This window comes from Dicentrarchus labrax, unplaced genomic scaffold, assembly GCF_905237075.1.
Source record: "Dicentrarchus labrax unplaced genomic scaffold, dlabrax2021, whole genome shotgun sequence".
Taxonomy (NCBI): Eukaryota; Metazoa; Chordata; class Actinopteri; family Moronidae; genus Dicentrarchus; species Dicentrarchus labrax.
In genome coordinates, this window is record NW_026136704.1 from 61,175 (window position 1) to 82,960 (window position 21,786).

Sequence of the window (21,786 nt, forward strand, 5' to 3'; positions counted from 1 at the left end):
ACTCTCAACTCTGAACTGTCACTCTTCCCTGCAAACTATTTTTTGCTCTGGGACAGATGCTAAAGTTATCTTTGTCTAACTAAAGGCATATTGGACAGTTTGACAGGTCGGCTCACGACGCCTACTTACAGATCCAGTGTCAGTGCTGACAGTACAAAGATAATTCAGTCAGACATTTTCTTCTCCGTAATCAGGCTGTGAACGTCGCTCTGACAGTCGGTTTGTATTTGTGACACGCTGCTTTTTCCTGATAACGTCCTTCTGTCTGTACAGGAGGGAGACGGGACAAACGCCACTGGAAAATGTGGCAATTTAGGAGAAAGTGTTGAAGTGATGAAATTTCCCTCTGTTACTCTTTCTGTCTCTTTAGTCTCTGATCCTTTTGATTGGTTCTTTAGAAAGGCCCAGTTAGCAAACTTCAATCTCTATTGATCTTTTATAGATAAAATATATTCTATACGACATTCGTCACCTTTGGACCTTTGAGGTTGTTTGTGAGCTCCTGTAACGCCCCGATCAATAAAGAGTCTGAAAGCAGGAAGAAAGCTGAACCTGTGTGCGGGTCTGTGTGCAGTTCTGTGTGTGGTTCTGTGTGGTTGTTTGTGGTTCTCTGTGTGGTTCTGTGTGTGGTTCTCTGTGGTTCTGTGTGTGGTTCTGTGTTGTTCTGTGTGCGTACCCTGCTTGGAGCCGGTGTGGTCAGAGCTCGGTCCGGTGTTCGGGGTGTATTTGGTGTCTCGTGTGGCGGCGCTGTGACGGGTCCAGTCGAACTCGTCGGTTTTGTCCTGAGAGAACAAACACATCGCCTCGTCCTCGAAACCACAACGAAACTCCCCTGAACAGAAACACCGAAATACAATAATATTAATCTATCAGAAGATAATCAATAATCAATAACAGGTGAGTGTCCACAGGTACTTACTGAGATGTGGGTTAACAGGAGCTGTGAGGGGAAAGAACAAGAACTCTGTTAGATAAACCCGACATGTTATTGAAGTTCTGCTTATGATTGTATTGATTAGTGTTCAGCCTTTTAAACACATGTTGTCACCGTGGTAACACACCTGTGGCTCTACCTATCCACAGAGCTATACAGTCCAAATACAACCACATACAAACTTCTGCTTCCTGTGTATTTCAAAATAAAACCAGCATTATCCTTTAACACAGTAAAAGCAGAGAGAAAGCAGAGTTACGATCACAGAAACATTAACCTCGTGTTTGTGTTCACAGCCTCAGAGTATGTTAATTTACTGACTACATGACCTTTTACAGCCGTGTGTGAAGACAACAGCCTACAGCACCAACACACACACACACACACACACACACACACACACACACACACACACACACAGTGGATAAGTTGACTAAACACCGACTGTGAGGGATTTTCTCTCTGCAGGAAACTAACGGCTGCCTGGAAGGAAGGAAATCAATTTAAAAACTGATTTGGAAAATGATCCTTAAAAGTGTGTGTGTGTGTGTGTGTGTGTGTGTGTGTGTGTGTGTGTGTGTGTGTGTGCGTTTGTGCGTGCGTTTGTGCGTGTGTGTCCTGCAGGCTCGGCCTCACTCCAGTGCAGAGGAGGTGTGGTGGTTGATGTCACAGTGTGTTAGCAGCGCTAGTTTCGAGTTAGCGCTACAGACAGGCTGAAGACAGGAAGACACACAGAGACACACACTCTCACACACACACACACTGCAGCAGGAACCAGGAGACAAGAATATCAGATTTATTACAATATATAAATTCACTGTTACCGGCAGAGGCAGAAAATAAATAAGTAAAATACTTTACTAAAGTACTTGAAGAGGAACTCAACACTAAAACCTGTTAGTGAGCTTTAAACTGAACTTTTTACCTAATTTATGAAAATCAGTTATAAACTGTTGTAAATCATCCTGAACCTGTGAGTCCACTGCTGACACACACAGAGGAGACAGTCCTCTCTAATCAGAGGAGGGCGGTCCACCAGAGAGTCTGACAGCAGCTGTTCATGGCTGGTTAGCTCTCTTAGCACTGTTAGCTCTGACTACCAGCTCACTGTTCCTGCTACGCTGCTGTGGTCAGTCCGTCAATCACTGCGGTGCCTGTTGAGGCCACGCCCCCTACAGTCTGATGTGTTCTACATTAGCTGAGAGCTAACGGAACTGAAGGTTCTCCTCGTCTCCCTGAGTGAATTTTTCTGCAGTTGTTGGTGCAGAGTTTGACTTCCTGTCTCTCTACAGGCTGAATGAACTGAAACACTAACAGCCTCCTCACTAGTGTAAATAAACTATTTCCATTTGCGCAGATAGAAGACATAGATGAATGAGTGAGGAGTTGTACTACAGCTGCGGGAGGTTGCGACCTGCAGGGCGCCGTCAGGTGGAGGCTTTCACCTTCGCCCGTCGGCTGATGAGCCGTCTGAACTTCCTGTTTGAACCCTGGCTGTGTTTGCCGTGGGGAGTTAATGTGACCATCAGGAGGCGAGGCGTTCACTGACAGTCTGTCAAAACTCAACATCACAGAACAGACGAGTTCTTGTTGTTTTCTGTGTTTGTGTGGTCGCCTCCCGCTGTGAGCTTCCTCTGCGTTTGTTTCTGTTTGTCATCTTCATTTCACTTCTGTATTTCCTGACTTTGACGTTTCTCTGCAGGATTTCTGTGACAGCTCAACAGTTTGCATTTCTTTTGTTCTCTTGTTGTTGTTTCATATAAGTAAAGAGAAGCAGTGCGGCAGAAACCCTGTAATGCTCCACAGGATGATAAAACAACTCTAAAATATCATGTTTAGGTCTAAGGTATTAATTAATAATGACCTCTATTTGCTGTCCCTGCAGAGCCAACCAGGTCTCTATACGTACCCTCATTAACATTACATAAGACTACAGTGGAAATAAGTAAGTACGAAAATAAATGAATACAAAAATGTTTCTTATCTTTCTATTTCTGTGCAAATGTATTAATCTTATTTATGGTTATTTATCTTTAAATCAACCTGTACATTTCCTTTCAAGACTAAAATAATAAAACAAGAAAAACAAACATTTGAAATGTCTCAATAATAGTTTTTGCAAATTTAGGATTTTTGAATTTTCATCGTTATCAAACGTATCTATAAAAGTATAAAACGACGAGAATCTTTTAAGCCAAATCATTTTATGAATATAATAATTTGGATCACAAATGTTCAACCATTATTTAACGTCCAGCTGCTTGAGGATGTCGGGTGTCAACAACGTACCGCTGTATGTGATGATGCGTTCAGTGGCGTCGCCCTCTCCGTAGCGGGTGATGGGCGTGAGGCGGACCAGGTAGGAATCGGGTTTGACGAGTTTGGTCAGATTGTAGGTCAACAGCTCCCCCTTCTGGATGGTTCCCTCCATGGGAATCTCCTGCTCCCACCAGCGAGACTGACCCATCTGAAATACACAAACACATTTTATTAATGAGGACGCTGCAGTGAATCTCATTCAACACTGACCTGATCATTAATATATCAGCTAACAATATATTCTCTATATACAGATACAGAGTCACATGGTGTCTCACTCCCTCTGCCTGTGTTGTATCGCAGCCTCTCTGTGGTTTGTTTCCATAGCTGGTCTGTTTTTATCTTCTACGTCTGTGAATTAAGGATTTATTTCCACCAAACCAGAGTTGGTGATTGTTGGAAACACTAACAGAGACGCTTTTAATGAGTTTTATTCTGTTTCTGTCCACTTTGAATGAAGTTACGATGTTACAATTATATGCAAAGTAAAATCCATATCCATAAGAATCTGGATCCATATCTGATCAGCACTGTTTGACAGTTTGATCTGAGTTAGGTGCGTTGAGCTGGACGGACTCACTGAGAATGAGCTGTCAATCACAAGGTAGCTCCGCCCTAAAGCATACCCTGCTTTATGGTCTGTTTTACTCTAAATGGGACCATCAGTTACTAAATGAACATCATGCTGTATGGAAGAAGACTGAAACTAGAGACTGAGACCAGAAACTCATCAGGAAACTGTTTACTGAGCTCATTCTCCATAAGACTCCATACTATCAGAGTGGAGCTGCCCCCTGCTGGCTGTTAGAGAGAGTGCACTGATTATAAACTGTTAATGGAAGATACCCACTTGAACTCCACTGTAAAAAAAGAAATCCCTATCAGAGACCAGAGGGACTATTTAATTACCAACAACATTCTGTTACTTTATACTCCAATAAACACCTCCTCCTCCTCCTCCTCCTCCTTCATCTCTTCCTCCTCCTCTTCCTTCTTTCTTCTGTAAACTTCCTTCTGTCTGTCTGCATCATCATTGTCTTCTTCTTTTTCTTTTTATCATTTTCTGTCCCATCAGCACTTCCTCTCTGCTCTCTTTCTCTCTCTGCACCACACTGCCCTGTATGAATGAAAAGACAGGCAGGTTGCCGTGGCAACAAGCCCTCCTTCTCCTTCTCCTTATTCTCTAAAGCCAGGCTGATGCTGCAGGAGCCTCAGGTAAAGACATCATGCCCAGCACTGTGTAACATTACATTACTGTCCCGTTTTAACCGTTCAGTTCATCAGACTCTGTGGAATCCTCAAAACGTGTCCTGAAGGGTTTTTCTGTCCACATTCTCAAATAAAGTTCTGTTCAACAAGAAGATTTAACAGAGAGCATTTTCCTTGAACATTTCCTCAAAAGAGCTCCATCTCTACACAATATCAACTCAGTAAGAGACAGAAACCACCCTCTCCTGGCGGTCCAATCAACGTGCAGTGTTTTTCCACTGCGGCTCAGAACTTTACACATCAACGTATAAGAAGATCAGAAAATCCTCCATAAACTGCAGCAGCACACAGCGTCGACATGCTGAAACATCCCTGGGGTCTGTTCATGTTGGACTCACATATCTGAACACAAATGGATTATGTTAGTGCTCTGCAGCATCATTGAAGTCTGAGGAACGGAATAAATGTCTCACAGAGGGAATGACATTATCAAATCACTGCTCTGCAGAGAAGCTTCACATTCCTCATTTTTCCTCCAATTTATTACACTTGATGGAAGGATGGATAAACAGGAGATACTGGAGGAGGTTGAACTGATTCTTTACTCAAGTAAAAGTGAAAAACTATTGGCTCTGAAATGTACTCAAAGTATAATAGTAGAAAGTACTCTCTTGGTTTCTCTTGCTTTTTTCCTTTATTTGACAGGACAGCTTGAGAGACTGGCAGGAAAGGGGGGGCAGAGAGAGGGGATGACACACAGCAAAGGGCCACAGGACAAACCCGTGGCCGTTGCAGCAAGGACCCAGCCGGCGTACATGGGCTCTACCAGGGGACCCTGTGTGAAGGACATCTGTATTACAGCCGACACACAGTGCATTTTTAACAGACACGCCAATGTATGCTAATCCCAGGCAGTTTTTATGTATAGTATAAATGTGTGTATGTGAATATTTCTGCACACTGGGGTCCATAAACAGTGTTGGAGTTACAAATACTCTTTCAATGAGCCCAATTGTATTCATGTCTGATGACACTGGTCCCCACAGTAACCCAGTTTACTGTAGCGAGAGCACTGTTTGTATAAAATGAGCTATTCTGACCTGTAGGATAATCACAGCCTCGTGAAAACTGTACAACCATAAACTAGAGACTGAGGATGGATGGATTTATGGGTACAATGACGCCACTGAGTGCTAACATACTTTAGTTAGTACACAAACTGTAGGCCAGGCTGAGATTGAAAGGAAGCTGACATGAAGAGGTTCACTACTGTATGAAATCATCCAAAGCTGAACCCTGTTAGAAACTACCACTGGATTTATGTAAATTCATAAAACAGCTGCTTCACTGTAGTTTTTATCAAACAAACAGGAGGAAATGATGCATTTGTTGGAGACTATTTCCACAGGCGGATGATTCCACATATGGTGTTGTAGTGAGTAAATAAACTACAGTGTGTGTGTGTTCATGGTGATGAAGGATGATGAAGGTGATGTGTTTCTGATGGAGCTCTACAGAGGAAGAAGATTCTTAGGTTCAGGCTCAACATGAGATTTGTTAATAATAATATGTCGTGCACCGACCTGTCTGATACCGAGTCTGTAGGCCAGGATCCGGTCCACGGCGTTGGGCTCCATCTGTGTCCACTGCAGCTTGAAGCCGTAGACTCGAGGTTGGTTCTCCCACAGAGCGCTGTAGGTGTCGTAGTAAAACTCTGGAGCGTAGGCCTTCCCTGGGTAGACACAAGGGTCAAAGGTCAGACAGAGGTCAGTTCCCTTTTCTGTTTCATGACAACAAAACATGAAATGTGTTTCAGTCAGGTTGGAACCGTTTACTGCGACAGAGACAGGGTGATCACATCCAGTCTGCGAGGGGAGAAACTGGTAGGCGGGACTTCAGACCTCACTCACTCCACTAATGAATCTAAATTCCTGTAACCCATCTCAGAGTTGTTGGTTATTATTGCAAGATAAAGCTCATCATATTAATAAATTATATATATGGACTAAACTGAGCAAAATATTATGGCTTATAAATCATGTGCAACTTGACGGGTTATTCTGCTTTTTTTTATTATTATTAACAAGAGAAGAAGAGACAACTACAACTCCCAAGGTGCATTTCACCAATAAACAGCTAATGGTGAGCTGAAGCTAAAGACTGAACTGGGGAGAAACCAGATCAAATATTGAGCTGTTTCAATCTGTCCACTGTAGGGCATCAAGAATCTGAACTGGTACCAGTTTGTGACTGGTCAGTACTGAAATATCTATAAACTCTGGGACAAATGATTTTATGTAACATTACATAAGCTGAAAACATTCAAAAGGGTGCGCTGAATTTACTGAGAATGCAAAAACAAAGTCCTAATAAAATAACTAATGAATCTTTTCTTGCAGCAAATTATTCTGAGTACCAATAAGTATCGTATCGATAAGTCAACTGTCAGTTTCTGGATCAGATTGAGATGAATTCAGTCATTGGCAACAAAGCAAAGATTAATCTTGAAGATGTTACATGTTTGTTTGTCCAATGAAAGAGAAGAGGAAGACGTGATGAATGAGTAAAAAGACATCTGTGAGTGTGTTAATCTCACAGGCAGCAGATAATAAAGCTCAAGTTAATATGACAGTAAACACACCACCAGGTCTGCTGATGTTCGGGTTGGAGGATTTAACCATTAAAGAAGAAGAACTCACCTGACTGGACCAAGGCTGCATTTCATTAGTAGTTCCACTTCCCCTCGTTCACTTCCCCTCAGCCCTTGGTATGACGTAACAGCATACGTTGCACGGAGGCCACTTGGAGCGCGGAGGGAAAGTGGGCGGGGGAGGAGCGGGGGATTTAAATGAAACGCACTTGCCCTTGGAGTCTACTCATTGGCAGCGGTCGGCGTTATAGCGGCAATGACGTAAACTGTAATGCATTGTGGGTGATATCCACCTCGGAGTGACCATCGTTGTTCACTCGCTCCCTCAGCCCTCCGAGGGTCCATCTCACCAAGTTCACTTCAGTTTTGCAGACAATTGGAACGACACTTATGATGGCGGCGGGGATTCCCCCGAGGGCAAGTGAACGAGGGCGTGTTAAACGACTAATGAAACGCAGCCCAAGACTCCAACATGGATGACCTGATAACACAGAGCTGAGTTCTGATTGGCTGACTCAAGTAACTCAAGGTCAACTTCTGACAGTGTGGACAGAGTTTGCTCAGTCTCTGTCTTCACAGTTCCATACTTTGGTCAAGTGATCAGAGGGGTAATTGGGATTCAGATAACTTGAAGACAACTGAAACTCCTCTGCTCGTGAACACTATGAGATGTGGTCGAAAACACAGCGAATACTGGGCCAAATATTAAAACTCAGAGAACACTGGACCCAATATTGGACCAAACAGAGCTAAACTTCAGTGAATATTTCACAGCAGCCTAAACAAAGTGAACCAGACAGTTAAGGAAGAAACCAGCCTTACTTTTAACTAAGTGAGAAAATGCTGACGACGAGGAGGGAAATAAGGAGAATGAAACGTCAAAGTAAATAACGGAGAGGAAGAGAGACGTCCATTCAGTCTGAGTATCAGTGACCTGCTATGATCTAACGTCAGACTGATGGAAACATGAATAATGCAAACATGAATCTTTCCTGCTGCTTCACCTCAGAGACAGACAAAGGAAAAATGCCAACGTTGAACTTTAGCTTTTTCGTTTGAGCCTGTGAAGGTGTGATGAACAGTCTAACGGTCTGGCGAGTCGTCATTTTGGAGTTTTGTCTCACAGTTTCTGTCAGTTTTACTGCCGTCGTCTCATTGGCTGCTGCAGGATGAGCGAGGTTTAAAATGCCACCGGTGTGTTCACACCTGATTAACAACACAAACTTCACCTCAGCAACGTCAAGCCCGACATAATCGCCATCATTTTCCATCAGCTCTCCATCCTGAGCTTACAACTTCTCCTCTTTAACTGCTTTCTGCTGCCGCCTGCACAACACGCCGCTGCTCGCAGGCCGACCGTGATAAGAGGCTTAAAGCAGCCGTCGGGTTTACAGGAAGAGTCTCGCAGCGCTGACAGGGCGTCTCTGCAGGGGAGCTTTCATCAGGAGAGGACGGAGATACGAGTCGACTCAGCAAGCACTTCCTGTGTGACGTCTGGTTTCACAGAGCAGCTCTCAGAGGAAAAACAGCAGTCTGGAGACTCAGTGACGACTCCACATTTACATTAGAGATTCAAAACAAGCTTTTATAGATTTTTTATAGCTTTTTATAGTAGAGTGATTTTTGATTCTGATGATTCAAATTCAAGGCACCAGTACCAGTTTGGTGTGTGTGGTGTGAAAGCAAACAGATTTAATCACAGTAGATATTGGGGATGTTCCTGGTGACTCATTTAACTGTCGATTAAACTGGAATTTTAATTGAGACTAGTGGACTAGTCTAAAAGTAATACACTCAGAAAACAGTCAAAATTAAGCACAACTGACACAGGGGCAGTTTGATAAATTATAGGCATTTAAATGTCAGTTGGGATGTGACTGAAGCCGACGTTGGCCTGTCACAGATTCTTCATATGGTTATCTGCTCCAGACAGAGCATGGCAGAGCACGCCCATGAAGTACAGGGACCAGGTCTCATTTATGGACTGCTCTGCTCACCAAGATGCATTTGCTGAAAGTGCTTTTTTAGTTGTGAGGGAAGGTTACAGATTTTATGGTTTTTCTTTGATGTCCTACGGCTTCTGTGCTTCAACTCTCAGGGGTTAACAGAGTTTACAGATGTACATTTACTTGCAGTTAGCTAACTGCTAGCTGCTGCTAACTGCTAACAGACTGGGAGCTCAAGGTGGTCCAAAGCTGCATGAATAATCAGTATAAGAAAAATAAGGGTGTTGTTTACAGAGTGACTCATGCAAAGGTACTCAGACTGAGAATATTAAGCTTGATACGAGTAGAATAGGTGCCCTTTGAGGGAATTAATGTAGATAGAAAAAAGACCAGGAAAACAAAGGATTTCAGAAATCGACAAACATAAAAGATAAAATGTCTTTTTGGTTACATAGTCATGAAATGTTCCAAAACATGGATGTCAGTCATCTTTTAGCCTTCATGACCTGAACTGTTAATTCAACAACAGAGAGGAGGCAGCCAGGTATTAAAGGCAGGACGTTTTCTAATCTTCCTGCAGAGAGTAAAGTGTTTGTTGTCAGTTCAGATGTGTGAGAAGATGTGAAGGTTTCCTGAAGCTCTGCACATTATTTATGACGCTTCAAACTCCCTCGAGGAAACTCTCAGTGATTCTCTGCTTGTGGCTGCCAGCACACAGGATTTAAAGATGAGATAAACTCTAATTAACCATCGTGTTCTCGTCCTGGAGATGTAAACATTTAAAGTTTGAAATCAGCTAAGAGTTCCCATCAGACCTCAGGCCTGTTAACAAAACCTCAACAACAGCTGCCTGACCCCAACAGAGGGGAGTTAACTGAGAAACTGGGACTGGTTCAACGTGCTCCGGAGGAACAGGTCTGTCAGGACAAGTCCAAGTAAAGTCTTTTCTGAAATGTCTAGTTGTGTCAAGTCTCAAACAATGTAAGACATGTTTTAGTCATCTAAAGTAATTATAGACAAGCCCAACCGATTTGTTAGAGTTACAACATATATAAAATCTACAATCGGTTTATTTAAGAAAAAGAAAGTCCAATCTGCTCATACCTTCAAGTCAACATCCCATCATGCCCCAGTCATCCCGACCCACCTGTGACCAGGAAGGTACAGCGCCCTGCCCCGGCCTCGTTGGTGATGTCACAGGTGTACTCGCCGTAGCCCTCTCGGTTCAGAGCTCTGACTAGGTAGTTGGTGTCATCGCGCTGGTCGCTGAACTGTCCGACGGTGAGCAGGCGGGAGCCCAGCTTCCACTCGTATCGCAAGAGGCGGGCTGGGTGAGCTCGCAGCAGGCGGCAGGTGAGGCTGAACGCCCGGCCGAGAGCCTGACGGATCTCTGTGTACACTGGCTCCACAGTGGGCGGGACTGTTAAAGAGAGAGAGAGGAAATATGAGGCGATACAGCAAAGAAGAATATCAGAACAATTACCACCACCTTCACAAATGCATGTTGTTTGTCACGCATTGTAGAAACCATAGAACTTTATTGTAAAAGATACTAAATCTGTCGAGACTGAATTCTGCAGAAATCTTTCTTATGATCCATGAGTAGACTTAAAATTGAATAGAGTGAATTCCTCCTTCTGCACAGACCACTCTGTGTCGGATTTACCGGCAGGAAACCGAAGCCGTTAATATTGTCTATGCTCTCTTCTGCTCTACTGCTGCCACTGTCTGGGCTACTGTAGAAACATGGCAATTCAAAATGGCGGACTATAAGAGGACCCGCTCCCTCTGTGGATAAAAACATCTCAATCTAAGGTAACAAAAACACAATGATTCTTATATACTCTTATGTATTAACATTATATTTCTGCCAATGAATATTAATAAAATGCAAAGAGCACATTAACCAGACACATTTCCTTTTGGCCTTTCATCAGTTTAATAATTTAGGTTAATTAGCTACAGCTGATATAATCTGATGTTTGTCATCACCTGAAGGTTTCCTATATTGTTCTCTGCTAATAACACAGAGAAAGGCTGCTTAACCTTGAAGATTAGTGAATCTGCGGTTTTCATCATCTTGGAATAAACTCAACCATATGCACTAGACATTTAGAATATTTCTGTTTAATCAAACGGCACAAAACATCGAGCTTCAATGTAGAGCTGCAACAACAAGATACACAATGAATCTGCTGTCAGTCAGTCTAAAGTGAGAAATCTGAGAGGGAAATCTTTAGCTAGAATAATGGGATGAAAACTGCAGAGGATGAATCACCACCCATCAACTTTAGAAATGTCACAAGTGATAAAGTTATAATCTTGAAGTTTCAATAATAATGTATGAAATTACTTTTTGTCTAAAAAGAAATTGAAATTGTTTAAATTCAACAAAGCTTATTTTTGGCATTCATTTTCAGGACAAAAACATATTTTTGGTTTTATTGGTTCTTTCATTAATTTAGAAAACAGCTCAACTGTGTCTGTGATCTGTATCCTGTTATTGTGTGATTCTGACCTGATTTCTCCACAGGGATCAATAACATTTAATCTAATCTGATCTGATCTAATAATCTGATTTGAAGTTGGAGATTTTCCAGCCACACACACACACACACACACACTTGCTGGTATTAAGACATCGCAGAGGTTTACAGTGACTCTACTCTAACTTCAGTCTCTCCATTTCATTTCATTTTTTCTTTATCTGAACTGTTTGAGCATCTTTGGATCTTTAAGGGATAGTTTGGGGTTTCTGAAGTGGGGTTGTATGAATCACTTATCTATATTCAGTGTAGACACCCTCAGTTTGTAGAAACACATCAAACTCTGAGTCCCAGATGGTTTGTGACACAGGACCATAAGGGAAGTCACGGAAACTATCTAGAAAAGAGGCACTTTCAAATAAATAACCAGCAGGTGATTGGATGAACCATCTGTCTGTCAGTGTCTATCACAGGCGAACATAACCCGATCAGATCAATGAACCATGTAACTGACTGAAGCCAGTTGGGAGAAGAGAGAAAAACCTTCAGTGTCGTTCTTTGCTCTACTTTCAATGAAGAAATACTAGTTCTGATGTAACTGATGCTAGCAGCATCTACACAAACACACAGCTAGCCTTAAACCACGCAGCTGCAGCTCAGTGGATGTTGACTGGACCGAACCACAGTGGTTGGACGCAAGTGTATAGGTTGAAGGCTGACACGATGGATTCTTGTGTGATCTCATGATTTCGAGTCCAGTTGCTTCACGAGGATAAGGAGAGAGTAGGGAGCACAAACATTTATTTTAGCCACAAAAAAGGCCCACATAAAAAAGAAAAATCAATATCAGTTTAAGTACGAGTTAAAGCGGCACGGTCCAGAAAAACACATGCACGATCTCTGAAATCTGTAGAAACGTCAGGTTTAATTTCAGTCTGATCTCGCAACTTGATGAAACAAGTAAATCTCTTTCTGTAAAGTTTAAAATTCAAAGTATGTTAGAAAATGTCTTTAGTGTGTTTAAACATGATTTGTTGAAGTTGACCTGAAGGTTGACTTGCTGTTTTAAACTGATAAAACTAAGAAAATCCAGACTTAAAGAGACTAAATCGAACTGAAGTCACGGCTGCTGTGTTTCATTTCCTGCTCTCTCACTTCACTCTTTAATGAAGCCCAAAATGCCTCTAAAATAACCTTAAACCTCTTAAGAATCTGAAATATTTAAAGCCAGACGGGCGCTCTGCTAAAGGGCACAAAGGCAGAGTCTGAGCTCTGTTTTTAAATCCCTCCAGCAGAACTTCCTCAGAGGATTTCAGCCACATTACAGGTGTCACTTCACAGATTAATGCCCCACTGTCAAACACGGATCAGCAGGCGACCATCCTTCGACCTCTCAGAATCCTCGCTGATGAAGAGAGTACGAACGCTGCCTGGCTCCAGGGACGAGGCAGCGACTGCTCCACATGATTAATTCAGGCTGAGAGGTCGGAGCAGGATGCCACTAATGGAGTTTAAAGCTTAACCGACAACATCACACATTTAAATGGAGTCTGAGGTCAGTCCGCACAAGTCCATGTCCGAGCTTTTAACTGGAATTTCTTACTTAATTATCGAGACCAGACTTGCTCCTCAAGTAATTTGTGGAAGGTTTAAATTGTTTCTCAAGTAAGTTCAAAGCCTAATCTTGTGAGACACAAGTCCTGAGTCCTTCAGGCCAGGTCAAAGTCAAGTCTCAAGTCATAAGACACGAGTCAAGTGTCATCTCAAATAATTATAGACAAATCAAGTTTGAAATAATTCAAACATTTTTTTTTTAGGAAATCTGTCGTTTTATTCAGGTAACGCTGCGTTTCACAGTCGCCTGTTAATGGCATCATATCCCCTTTGTGCCTGCGTCTGCGTTGTGGTTGTCTGCCAGAAGCTGTCATACACTGACTGTTGTCCCATGATCCCACGCTGCTTCCCCACCTCATCAAACATTATATTTTCTTATTGATTTGATGTGAGAGATCCCCTAGTGGCAGAAATTATATATTGTACACTTAGAATTTTTGTTTCCTGTACAATTGAAGGATGTGAAGGTTTCTCTTCTGCCTAAAAGTGAAAGATCTGGAACATGTTGTATAGACTGTAAATCCCTGTGAGTCAACACAGGACGCAATAATCATTTCAAACTGATTCACTTCTAAAATAAAAAAAATGGTGAAAGCTCAAGCAAATAAGTCTGTAGTACACACACAGACACTGAGGCTACAGAGGTAAAGGTCTGCGGTTCATCTTGACCCCCCAGAAATGTTTCCAAGACCTTCCTCCTGTGAGGGAACCGGTCCAGGAACATCTAAAGGTCAGCTGGATGCCTTTGCTCCACGGCGACCTTCAGTCAAGCTCTCCGATTGGACAAAGAATACTTCTGACCCTGCTGTTTAATTCCCACAATGCACTGCTGAGGCTGGTGTTCCAGCGCGTTAATGAGCTTTTTTCTACTGTTTGTATCCTGATAACTTTAGTATGAAAGTTTTTCTCTGGCTGGAGTCTGAGGAGCAGCAGCGAGGACACTTCAGGGCGAAATGAGGAATAAGTTCATTTACATGATAATTTAATTCAGTAAATTAATTTACCCACAGGGGCCCCTGAGGGACCGTCAAGAAAAAAATGACCACTGGTTTCATTTCCTCTTTTATTATGCTGACTATACTGCTGCTTTAAGACTATTCCTAACAGCACTTTCTATATCCTACCATCAGCTTTGAATGTTCAATGTTAAGTTTATATTCTAATAATTAATTCTATAATATTCAGCTAAACAACAGAGAGATTCCCCTGATGCTTCACATTTGAAGAAAATTAAACAGTCCTTACATTTTCCCTGAGTTTGTGGGGACCATAATAATAAAAAAGAAAGAAAACATCCACAGAGGTGTAAAAGCTTATTCAGGAAATGAAACCTTTACACTGCTGCAGATGTTGACTCTGTATTTAGCCGAGAATGGCTGCTGTTGTTGACAGTGAACATTTAGGAATGATATGGTGTTTAATTATTAAACACAACAGTAATATGTTCAGAAACGGTCTTTTAAGCCTGCAGATCTTTTTCTTTTTGTCAGATTGTGGAGGCTGTTACTCTCACACCTCAACAAACTACTGATGTCCCTCTAACATGTTGCGTTGAATCAAATCATGACCATATGGGTGAATCGTATCATATCGCATTGGTAGAGCTACATATTTATCTTTAATGTATCGGGTGGTTGGCGATGCATCGAGGTGCGTATCACACCGGTCTCAGTGACGAAAATTTAAATTTCATTTAGGAAGTTCTGCAGTTTTGCTAAATATTTCTTTTGGGACAGTACCAGCTAATTCTTTATTATTCTATGTCCAGGGGCGGCTCTCGAAGGGTGGCAGTCCTTAAAAAAGAGTATGGTGTGTAATTGAACACATTTATTTAGATTAATAATGAGCTAAACAATTAATATGTATTTATTGATCTGTTATGGCCACATTTTAGACCCAGTGATTGAAAAAATATGTATTTGGAAAAATTACATATCTCTATTCAGTGCTTTGCTAATGTGTCTCTCTAGATCTGCATCCGTCTATTGTCACATGTTTCTAGTATTGTGAGGACGGCAATGTAACTGATGTCCATGTAATCTGTGTTCAGACCTCAACAGGATTTTATTCAACAGCAATGTCATCTGTTTCCTGTCTGTTCACTACAGTGCTAATTTCTATATGAACGCTGACAGCTGTAACTCTTGCACCCAAACAGGTCACTTATGTCCCCTGTAATCCACGTTCCAAAACGACCGTTGGAGGATTTTATACAACAGCGACAGTCCCGTGTCCCTTTTTATTCTTCTGTCTTTGAAGGAATCACTTTTAGTGCTGGAAACTTTGAAACCCAGTGCAGTATGTTCGTCAGAGGGATTGTGGGGCGTCACCTCCGCACATCACTGTCATACCCGTAATCCAGTAAAAAAAAAAAACCAACAGACTGTGAGGGATTATTGTCAAAGTAAAAAAAGACCTACTAACAGCTCATTTGAAATGTTCCTCATAAGCTTTTCTCTTGCAGGTTCATGTGGACTTGATTAGCATATTTAGCAAAAGTCATTAAAGAGTTTAATGGGCACAAAACTGTAGATATGAATGCATTTTGGGTCAGTGTGTTTGTACAACTCTAACATGCTCTGGTGTCATCTCACGTTGAACTTGTTTTCTGCTGATTTCTGCTCTTTTTTTCTTTTTGCTGTGCAGTCTTTCAGTCAGCAGCTTTTCTTGAGGATTAGTGAGGGTTTCTTTGCTTAAATACAGTTGCAAGTGAAATCTGTGTCTGTGTGTGACTTTAACGTTGTTTCACTTATTTCAAAGTAATCCACCTGTAATCTGCCTCACTTTAATCTGCTTTGTGTTGTTGCACAGTGGAAACATACCACTGGAAGTTTAGAGGGAATTTAAAGAGATGTTCTTTTTACATCAGTGAAAATAAACTGCATTTAAAATGTCATTTTAGTAAAAAAGTAAACATATCAGCTGTAAGTAGGCCCGGTATCTACACCAAGACTTTAAAGGTCCAGTGTGAAACACTGAGGAGGATCTATTGTGAGATAATATTAATTGGTATGTTTTCATTAGTGTGTAATCACCTGAAAATAAGAATTGTTGTGTTTTCAAGACGTTTATATCTATAGGCGCAGCAGGTTGCTTTCCCTGGAGTCTGACAGTTGCCCAGAATGGACGAACCAAACACTAAGCTTTCGCGTGCTTCGTGGCCACCGTAGTTTCTGCTACATACAATTCTACCAACACGGGGCACAACATTAACAATATACATTAATATCTGTTTTCTTTGATGAGGATGACATTTTTTATTGTACACAGCTTCTCCATGAGCGTACACAACATATGCAATATTGAATTATCACTGATTCTGTGTGATATCTTCAGACGTTAATCACAAACACTTTCTGCTGAGAGGTTGGGTTGAGAGCAGTGTAGCAGAGAATCCCACACATTTTCTCCAGGAAGTGCAAATATTCTCTTCTCTTCCTCCGTCAACGTCCTCTTAGGTTTCTTGTAGGAATAGTTTCATAATGTTGATTTTAGTTAATTCCTCATCATTCAACAGGTTTTTAATGTTATTGCTGCAGATGATTCTGTTATAAAATGCTTTAATATTTTTTATCTTCTGCGCTGTTTTAACTCTGTTTGACCTCCTCGTCTTACTGAAAGGACAAATGTTATGAACCGAGTTGTTGAGTTTCATAATTAGTGAGCTTTGGTTTGATTTGCGGTGTTCAGGTGTGGGTTCAGTGTCTGTCTCAGCCGAAGACTTCCTCTGAGTTTCTGCATCGATTCTCCAGAGAATCAGAACGAGTCGAGCCTCAGAGGAGATTCACTCTGACAGCCTTTTAGTGCAGCAGAAAGCCGGGAGCTGTGTGTGTGTGTGTGTGTGTGCGCACGTACTTGTACATCTATCTTTGGGAGGACCAATGTGGGTTTCAGACCTTGGAGAGTGAGGACATTTTCACTGGTCCTCTCTTTCGGACAGACCTTCAGAGGTCTGTCTGAGGGTTTACTTTGGTTTGAAGGTTTTATGGTCAGGGGCTGGTTGGAAGGTCCTCACAAGTAGAGAAGTACAAACGTGTGTGTGTGTGTGTGTGTGTGTGTGTGTGTGTGTGTGTGTGTGTGTGTGTGTGTGTGTGTGTGTGCAGCTTCCTGTCACATCCTCTGATGGTATTTTTTACGACGCGGCACCCTGCAGGTTAGATGGAGCGTGACTAGAAGATCACGGATTGGATCCCCGTCCACAGACAGACAGACAGCATGTGTCTGTCAGTGGCTGCCCGCATGCCCTCGAGTGGAGGCGTTGAACCCCCTACCTGTTGGTGTGTGTTTCCACTGAAATGGTGTTTTTATCACACCGATCTGCTGCTGTCCGCTCTGATGGATGTGATACAGTTTGATTGGATGATGTGACATTTTCTCCGGAAGGGATCGGGGAGCCCACGTCACAATGCATTCTGGGTATTTCAGAGACCTGCTGTTGTTTGTTTACATCTGCAGCAGATGTTACATTTGGTTTCAGCTGAAAAGAGATTTTTTTTTACAGAAAAATGTCCAGAGAGGAGACAAAGTGAGGACGAGGCCAAAAATAAAACAAAACAAATTAAATCTTTGTATAACCCATATCTGTTTGTACCACAGGAAGGAACTATAATAGAAGTACTAGAGTCACATGGTGTCTCTCTCCCTCTGCCTGTGTTGTATCGCAGCCTCTCTGTGGTTTGTTTCCATAGCCGGTCTGTTTTTATCTTCTACGTCGGTGAATTAAGGATTTATTTCCACCAAACCAGAGTTGGTGATTGTTGGAAACACTGACAGAGACGGTTTAATGAGTCCACTTTGAATGAAGTTACGATGATCTGAAGGTAAAATGAGTGTTTTTGTCTCTGGAGTCTGGTGGAGAGTGATAGTGATATTACGGCATGATTAAACACTCTCTGCTTGTGTGTGTGTGTGTCTGTGTGTGTGTTACCCACACTGCACCACCAGCTGGATCAGAGCCTCTCTGGGTTTCACGTTGAAGCCGTTGTATTGGCTCGTCTGGCAGCGGTACGTCCCGCTCATCTCTCTCGTCAGGTTGCTGATCCTCAGGACGCCGTCGTAGCTCTCCGTCTCAGCCGAGCCGTCCGGCATCAGAGCCACTGCTGCTGCCGCTGCCCCCCCACTCTCCTCCACCCGGGACCACAGGATGATGGGTTTGGGTTTCCCTGAGACCAGACACTGCAGGTCCACAGTGTCGCCCTCCTGAGCGATGAGGTGAGAGCGCCCCCTGGGGACGGTCAGCTCTGGAGGAACTGCAGGCAGAGAGGCAGCGTGATTACACAACAACATTTTATTAATCTGAATATTTAGATATATATCCACCTAAATATCACTTTAAGTTTCAGAAATAAAGTGTCTTTAGTTTGATGTCAAATTTTGTTGTATTTCTTTGCATAATTTTGAGTTATTGAATGTAGAGCATTATATAATAATTCCAACTCTTTATGTGTTTACTGAACTTTAACATTATTTTATTATCAAGGATAAGTTCTCGTCTTTTTTATTTTACTGGTGGAAATGAGCTTTCATAAGATATTTTTCATACAAGCTTAAAAGCAGTACAGTATTTTTATTATCTATGTATTATCAGAGACCTCAGAATTTTCATCTACCGCAGTTAGAGGGACTGCTTTCACCTAGTTTCCTAGCAGGTAATCAGTGGACTGTAAAATATGATGGTGCAGGGCAGAGACGTGATGCTGAGTGAAGAAAGAAAAAAGGAGGTAGAGACAGTAAACAAACACTTTTTCTTCCATGTTTGATGTGGAGTTTGTCCTTCATTTAAAACACACTGAGAGAGCTGCTTTTTGAGGGAGAAGGAGGGAGGAAGAGTGAGGCTGCTGGACTGTTTTAGCATTTACTTTCCTTATGGGAATGCAGCAGTGACCCGAGCGCGACCTTCTGTTTTAACATGAAACATCCGTCAGCGGGCGTTCAGACTGCGACTGCAGCGACGCTCCGATTGACATACTCCCTCTCCTCCCTTCTCTCCTTCCTCCATGCCTCCTCCTCTCAGGCTCTCTGAATGTTTCCTCCCGTCTGCCAAGGTCACAAACAAACAGGAAGTCAGCCGCCGCCAGCAGACGCTCATCTGCATGACGTCCATCTGAAGGAAAAGTTCTGCTTCTTTTCTCTCCGCACAAACTGAACTCAGAGGTTTGCAACAGAGTTCAAGGGCTGCAGGGTTTTTAGAAGAAGAAGAAGAAGAAGAAGAAGACAAACTGCAGGTGCAGCTTGCATGTTGTTTTACCCGAAAGCAGTAACAGCGGAGGGGAAGGAGACGTCTACATCACAGTTGAAAAGAGTTTTTACGATGCCTAGAGGCTGATGAAGCTTACAGGGAAAATACAGAAACAGATCTCTCTTTGGGAAGTTTTAGGAAAGAGTGACCTATTCCTCTTGTCTCCTGGCTAAATGAAAGTTTTAATCCACATCTGAATTCAAGAGAGAGGACAATACAGACTCATATCTTAAAGTGCACTATTTGCACCCTGCTGATATTAACAATTTAAAACACTGAAACAAGTTCAATTTCACAATTAAATTTGCCGTTCAGTGAACTGCAGTCAGAGTCCTGTTGCATCATCCCGCACAGCCATGACACGACAACCCCACCTTAGCTTAGCTACAGTTAGCTAGCCTGATGCCCCAGCCTCACATCACTCTTAGCTAGTAGAAAGCAACCGTTAGCTTTTTACCGCTACATCATTTATTGTGAGGAAAACATAAGATTGTATCATGGATCACGTTAGCTGGGGAAGCTAACGTTGGCCAACTAACATATCCACTCAGATAGTATTTTGCTAGCGATAATGTTAGTGAGCAAGCAATTTAATTTGGTGAAGTAGCAGATTGCACAACTAAATACCGTTCATCGTTTCAAGCATGTAGGCGAAACTATGGTGGCCACAAAACTTGCTAAAGGTCACTGGCTGGATTTGAATTAGCGACGTTGGAGTCAGGTACATGCATGCACAGTATCCACTCAGCCAGGCACTCCTATTTTTAGTATTTTGAGAATATCTTGACACTAATAATTTTGTAGAAGAAACGACTACTTGCTACTTTTATCAAGTGTTTGAGTACTTCTTCTAGCCCTGCCACAAGCACGACTCACCTGTGGTGGATGAGATGTTGACGTCGATGCTGATCTCGGGGGTTCCTCCGTTCCTCAGAGACGCCACACAGGTGTAAGTGCCGAAGTCAGTGAACTTGAGGTCGATGATGTCGAGGTTGGTGGTTCCCGGTGAGACGTCGGTGTCGGTGTGAGTGATGACCATCCGCTCGGAGCTCCTCAGTGGCCGGCCGTTCTTCAACCAGCTGAACTGCAGCTCCTCAGGCGGCGTGGCCTCAACCTGGCAGCTGATCTTCACCTCCCGGCCGATCTGGATGTTGTCGTCGTTGTGGTACGGGTCGGGCGTGATCCAGAACCGACCTTTACGGAGGCCTACAGGAGAGAGACCAGATATCAGAGATTGTGCTGAAGGTGAAGCTGAAGAATCAAAGCATGAAACACAAAAACATACAAATGTCCAACACAATAATCCAGGTGATCTGACTCATACGTCACTGAAGTTGAATTGACAGTTGGAGAGTAGAGTTGGACAATATGGACTACCCGATAAGTACCTGCGTCTCATGGCCAATAAAGTCTAAGATGTAGTGAGTAAAGATGGATGATTCGATTTTCCAAAACTCTGTTGTAACCAATTCTAACTGACATCACAAGTGTTAAAAACAACAAACAGTAATCTCTTCAAAAGTTCATTTGCATGAACTTCATCAAGCAGAACACTGAGACTGACAGCAGAGTTTCATCTAACCTCATATTTTAAATGATTACAACTAGCCTTCCTGCTGTGGATAAACTAATCTGTCCAAATGAGGCTTAATTATTACTGAAACCATTTGTTCAGTTTAATCCTGTGACTGTCCACAGCGACGTGCTGCTGCTGCCGCTGCTCGTCCTCCAATTTTCATTGAACCTCCTGGTCTCCAGCTCAGTGGTAACTCTTCTCCTCACAGCCAATCATTGTATAGTAGTTAATCTATCTGTCCACTTGTCACATAACAACATATCCTAATGTCAAAGTACTTGCTGGTTGAAACTAATAAAAAATGTAGGTATTGGTCACCCGACTCAGGACATGCACAAACATTTTTAAATATTGTTTTAAATATTGTTATGTTGTATTTAATATTAATTATTATAATGGTCATAAACCAAAGTATTGGACACGTTAAATGACCTAATGATGATATTTGATAACAGACCCCCAAAAGTGAAGCCAAAAACATATTGATCGATTAAGATAAAAATGGGGGTTTCATGTCATGATCGACAGCTGAGCCACACTCGATGATTACTGCACTGGTTTAATTGGGGACTGTTGCAACCTAAAATTCCTGATTTCACAGCAACTTTTCTAAAAACATTGTGTTGCAACTTTTTGGGGCTTTTTGTTTACAATGAAACTGCAGAAGAAAGTGAAAATAATTGCAATTTTTGGTATAAGTGTTCCGGTGAGAATAAAATCAATGGTAGTATGGCTCAACACCTTGACTGCTCTGATTGGTCAGATTTTGCAGGAAAGTTACGGCGATTGGACAAAATTACGAGGTCACGCAGAA

At 42.3% G+C, this 21,786-nt stretch overlaps 2 protein-coding genes across 2 annotated transcripts in view; both read right to left on the minus strand.

Annotated features, from left to right (window-relative positions):
• The window catches only part of LOC127362766 (uncharacterized), a 143,288-nt gene that overhangs the window by 37,836 nt on the left and 83,666 nt on the right, over positions 1–21,786 (minus strand). The gene's annotated exons all lie outside the window — the stretch shown is intronic.
• mdga2a (MAM domain containing glycosylphosphatidylinositol anchor 2a) overlaps positions 1–21,786 on the minus strand; it is a 75,873-nt gene that overhangs the window by 9,090 nt on the left and 44,997 nt on the right. Inside the window, exons 7-13 of the mRNA XM_051398924.1 lie at positions 20,273–20,602; positions 18,090–18,407; positions 10,206–10,478; positions 6,046–6,194; positions 3,224–3,401; positions 920–940; positions 677–832 (exon numbers count right to left, since the gene is read on the minus strand). Coding sequence (XP_051254884.1) covers positions 677–832; positions 920–940; positions 3,224–3,401; positions 6,046–6,194; positions 10,206–10,478; positions 18,090–18,407; positions 20,273–20,602 — 1,425 coding nt within the window. The remainder of the gene's footprint in view (positions 1–676; positions 833–919; positions 941–3,223; positions 3,402–6,045; positions 6,195–10,205; positions 10,479–18,089; positions 18,408–20,272; positions 20,603–21,786) is intronic.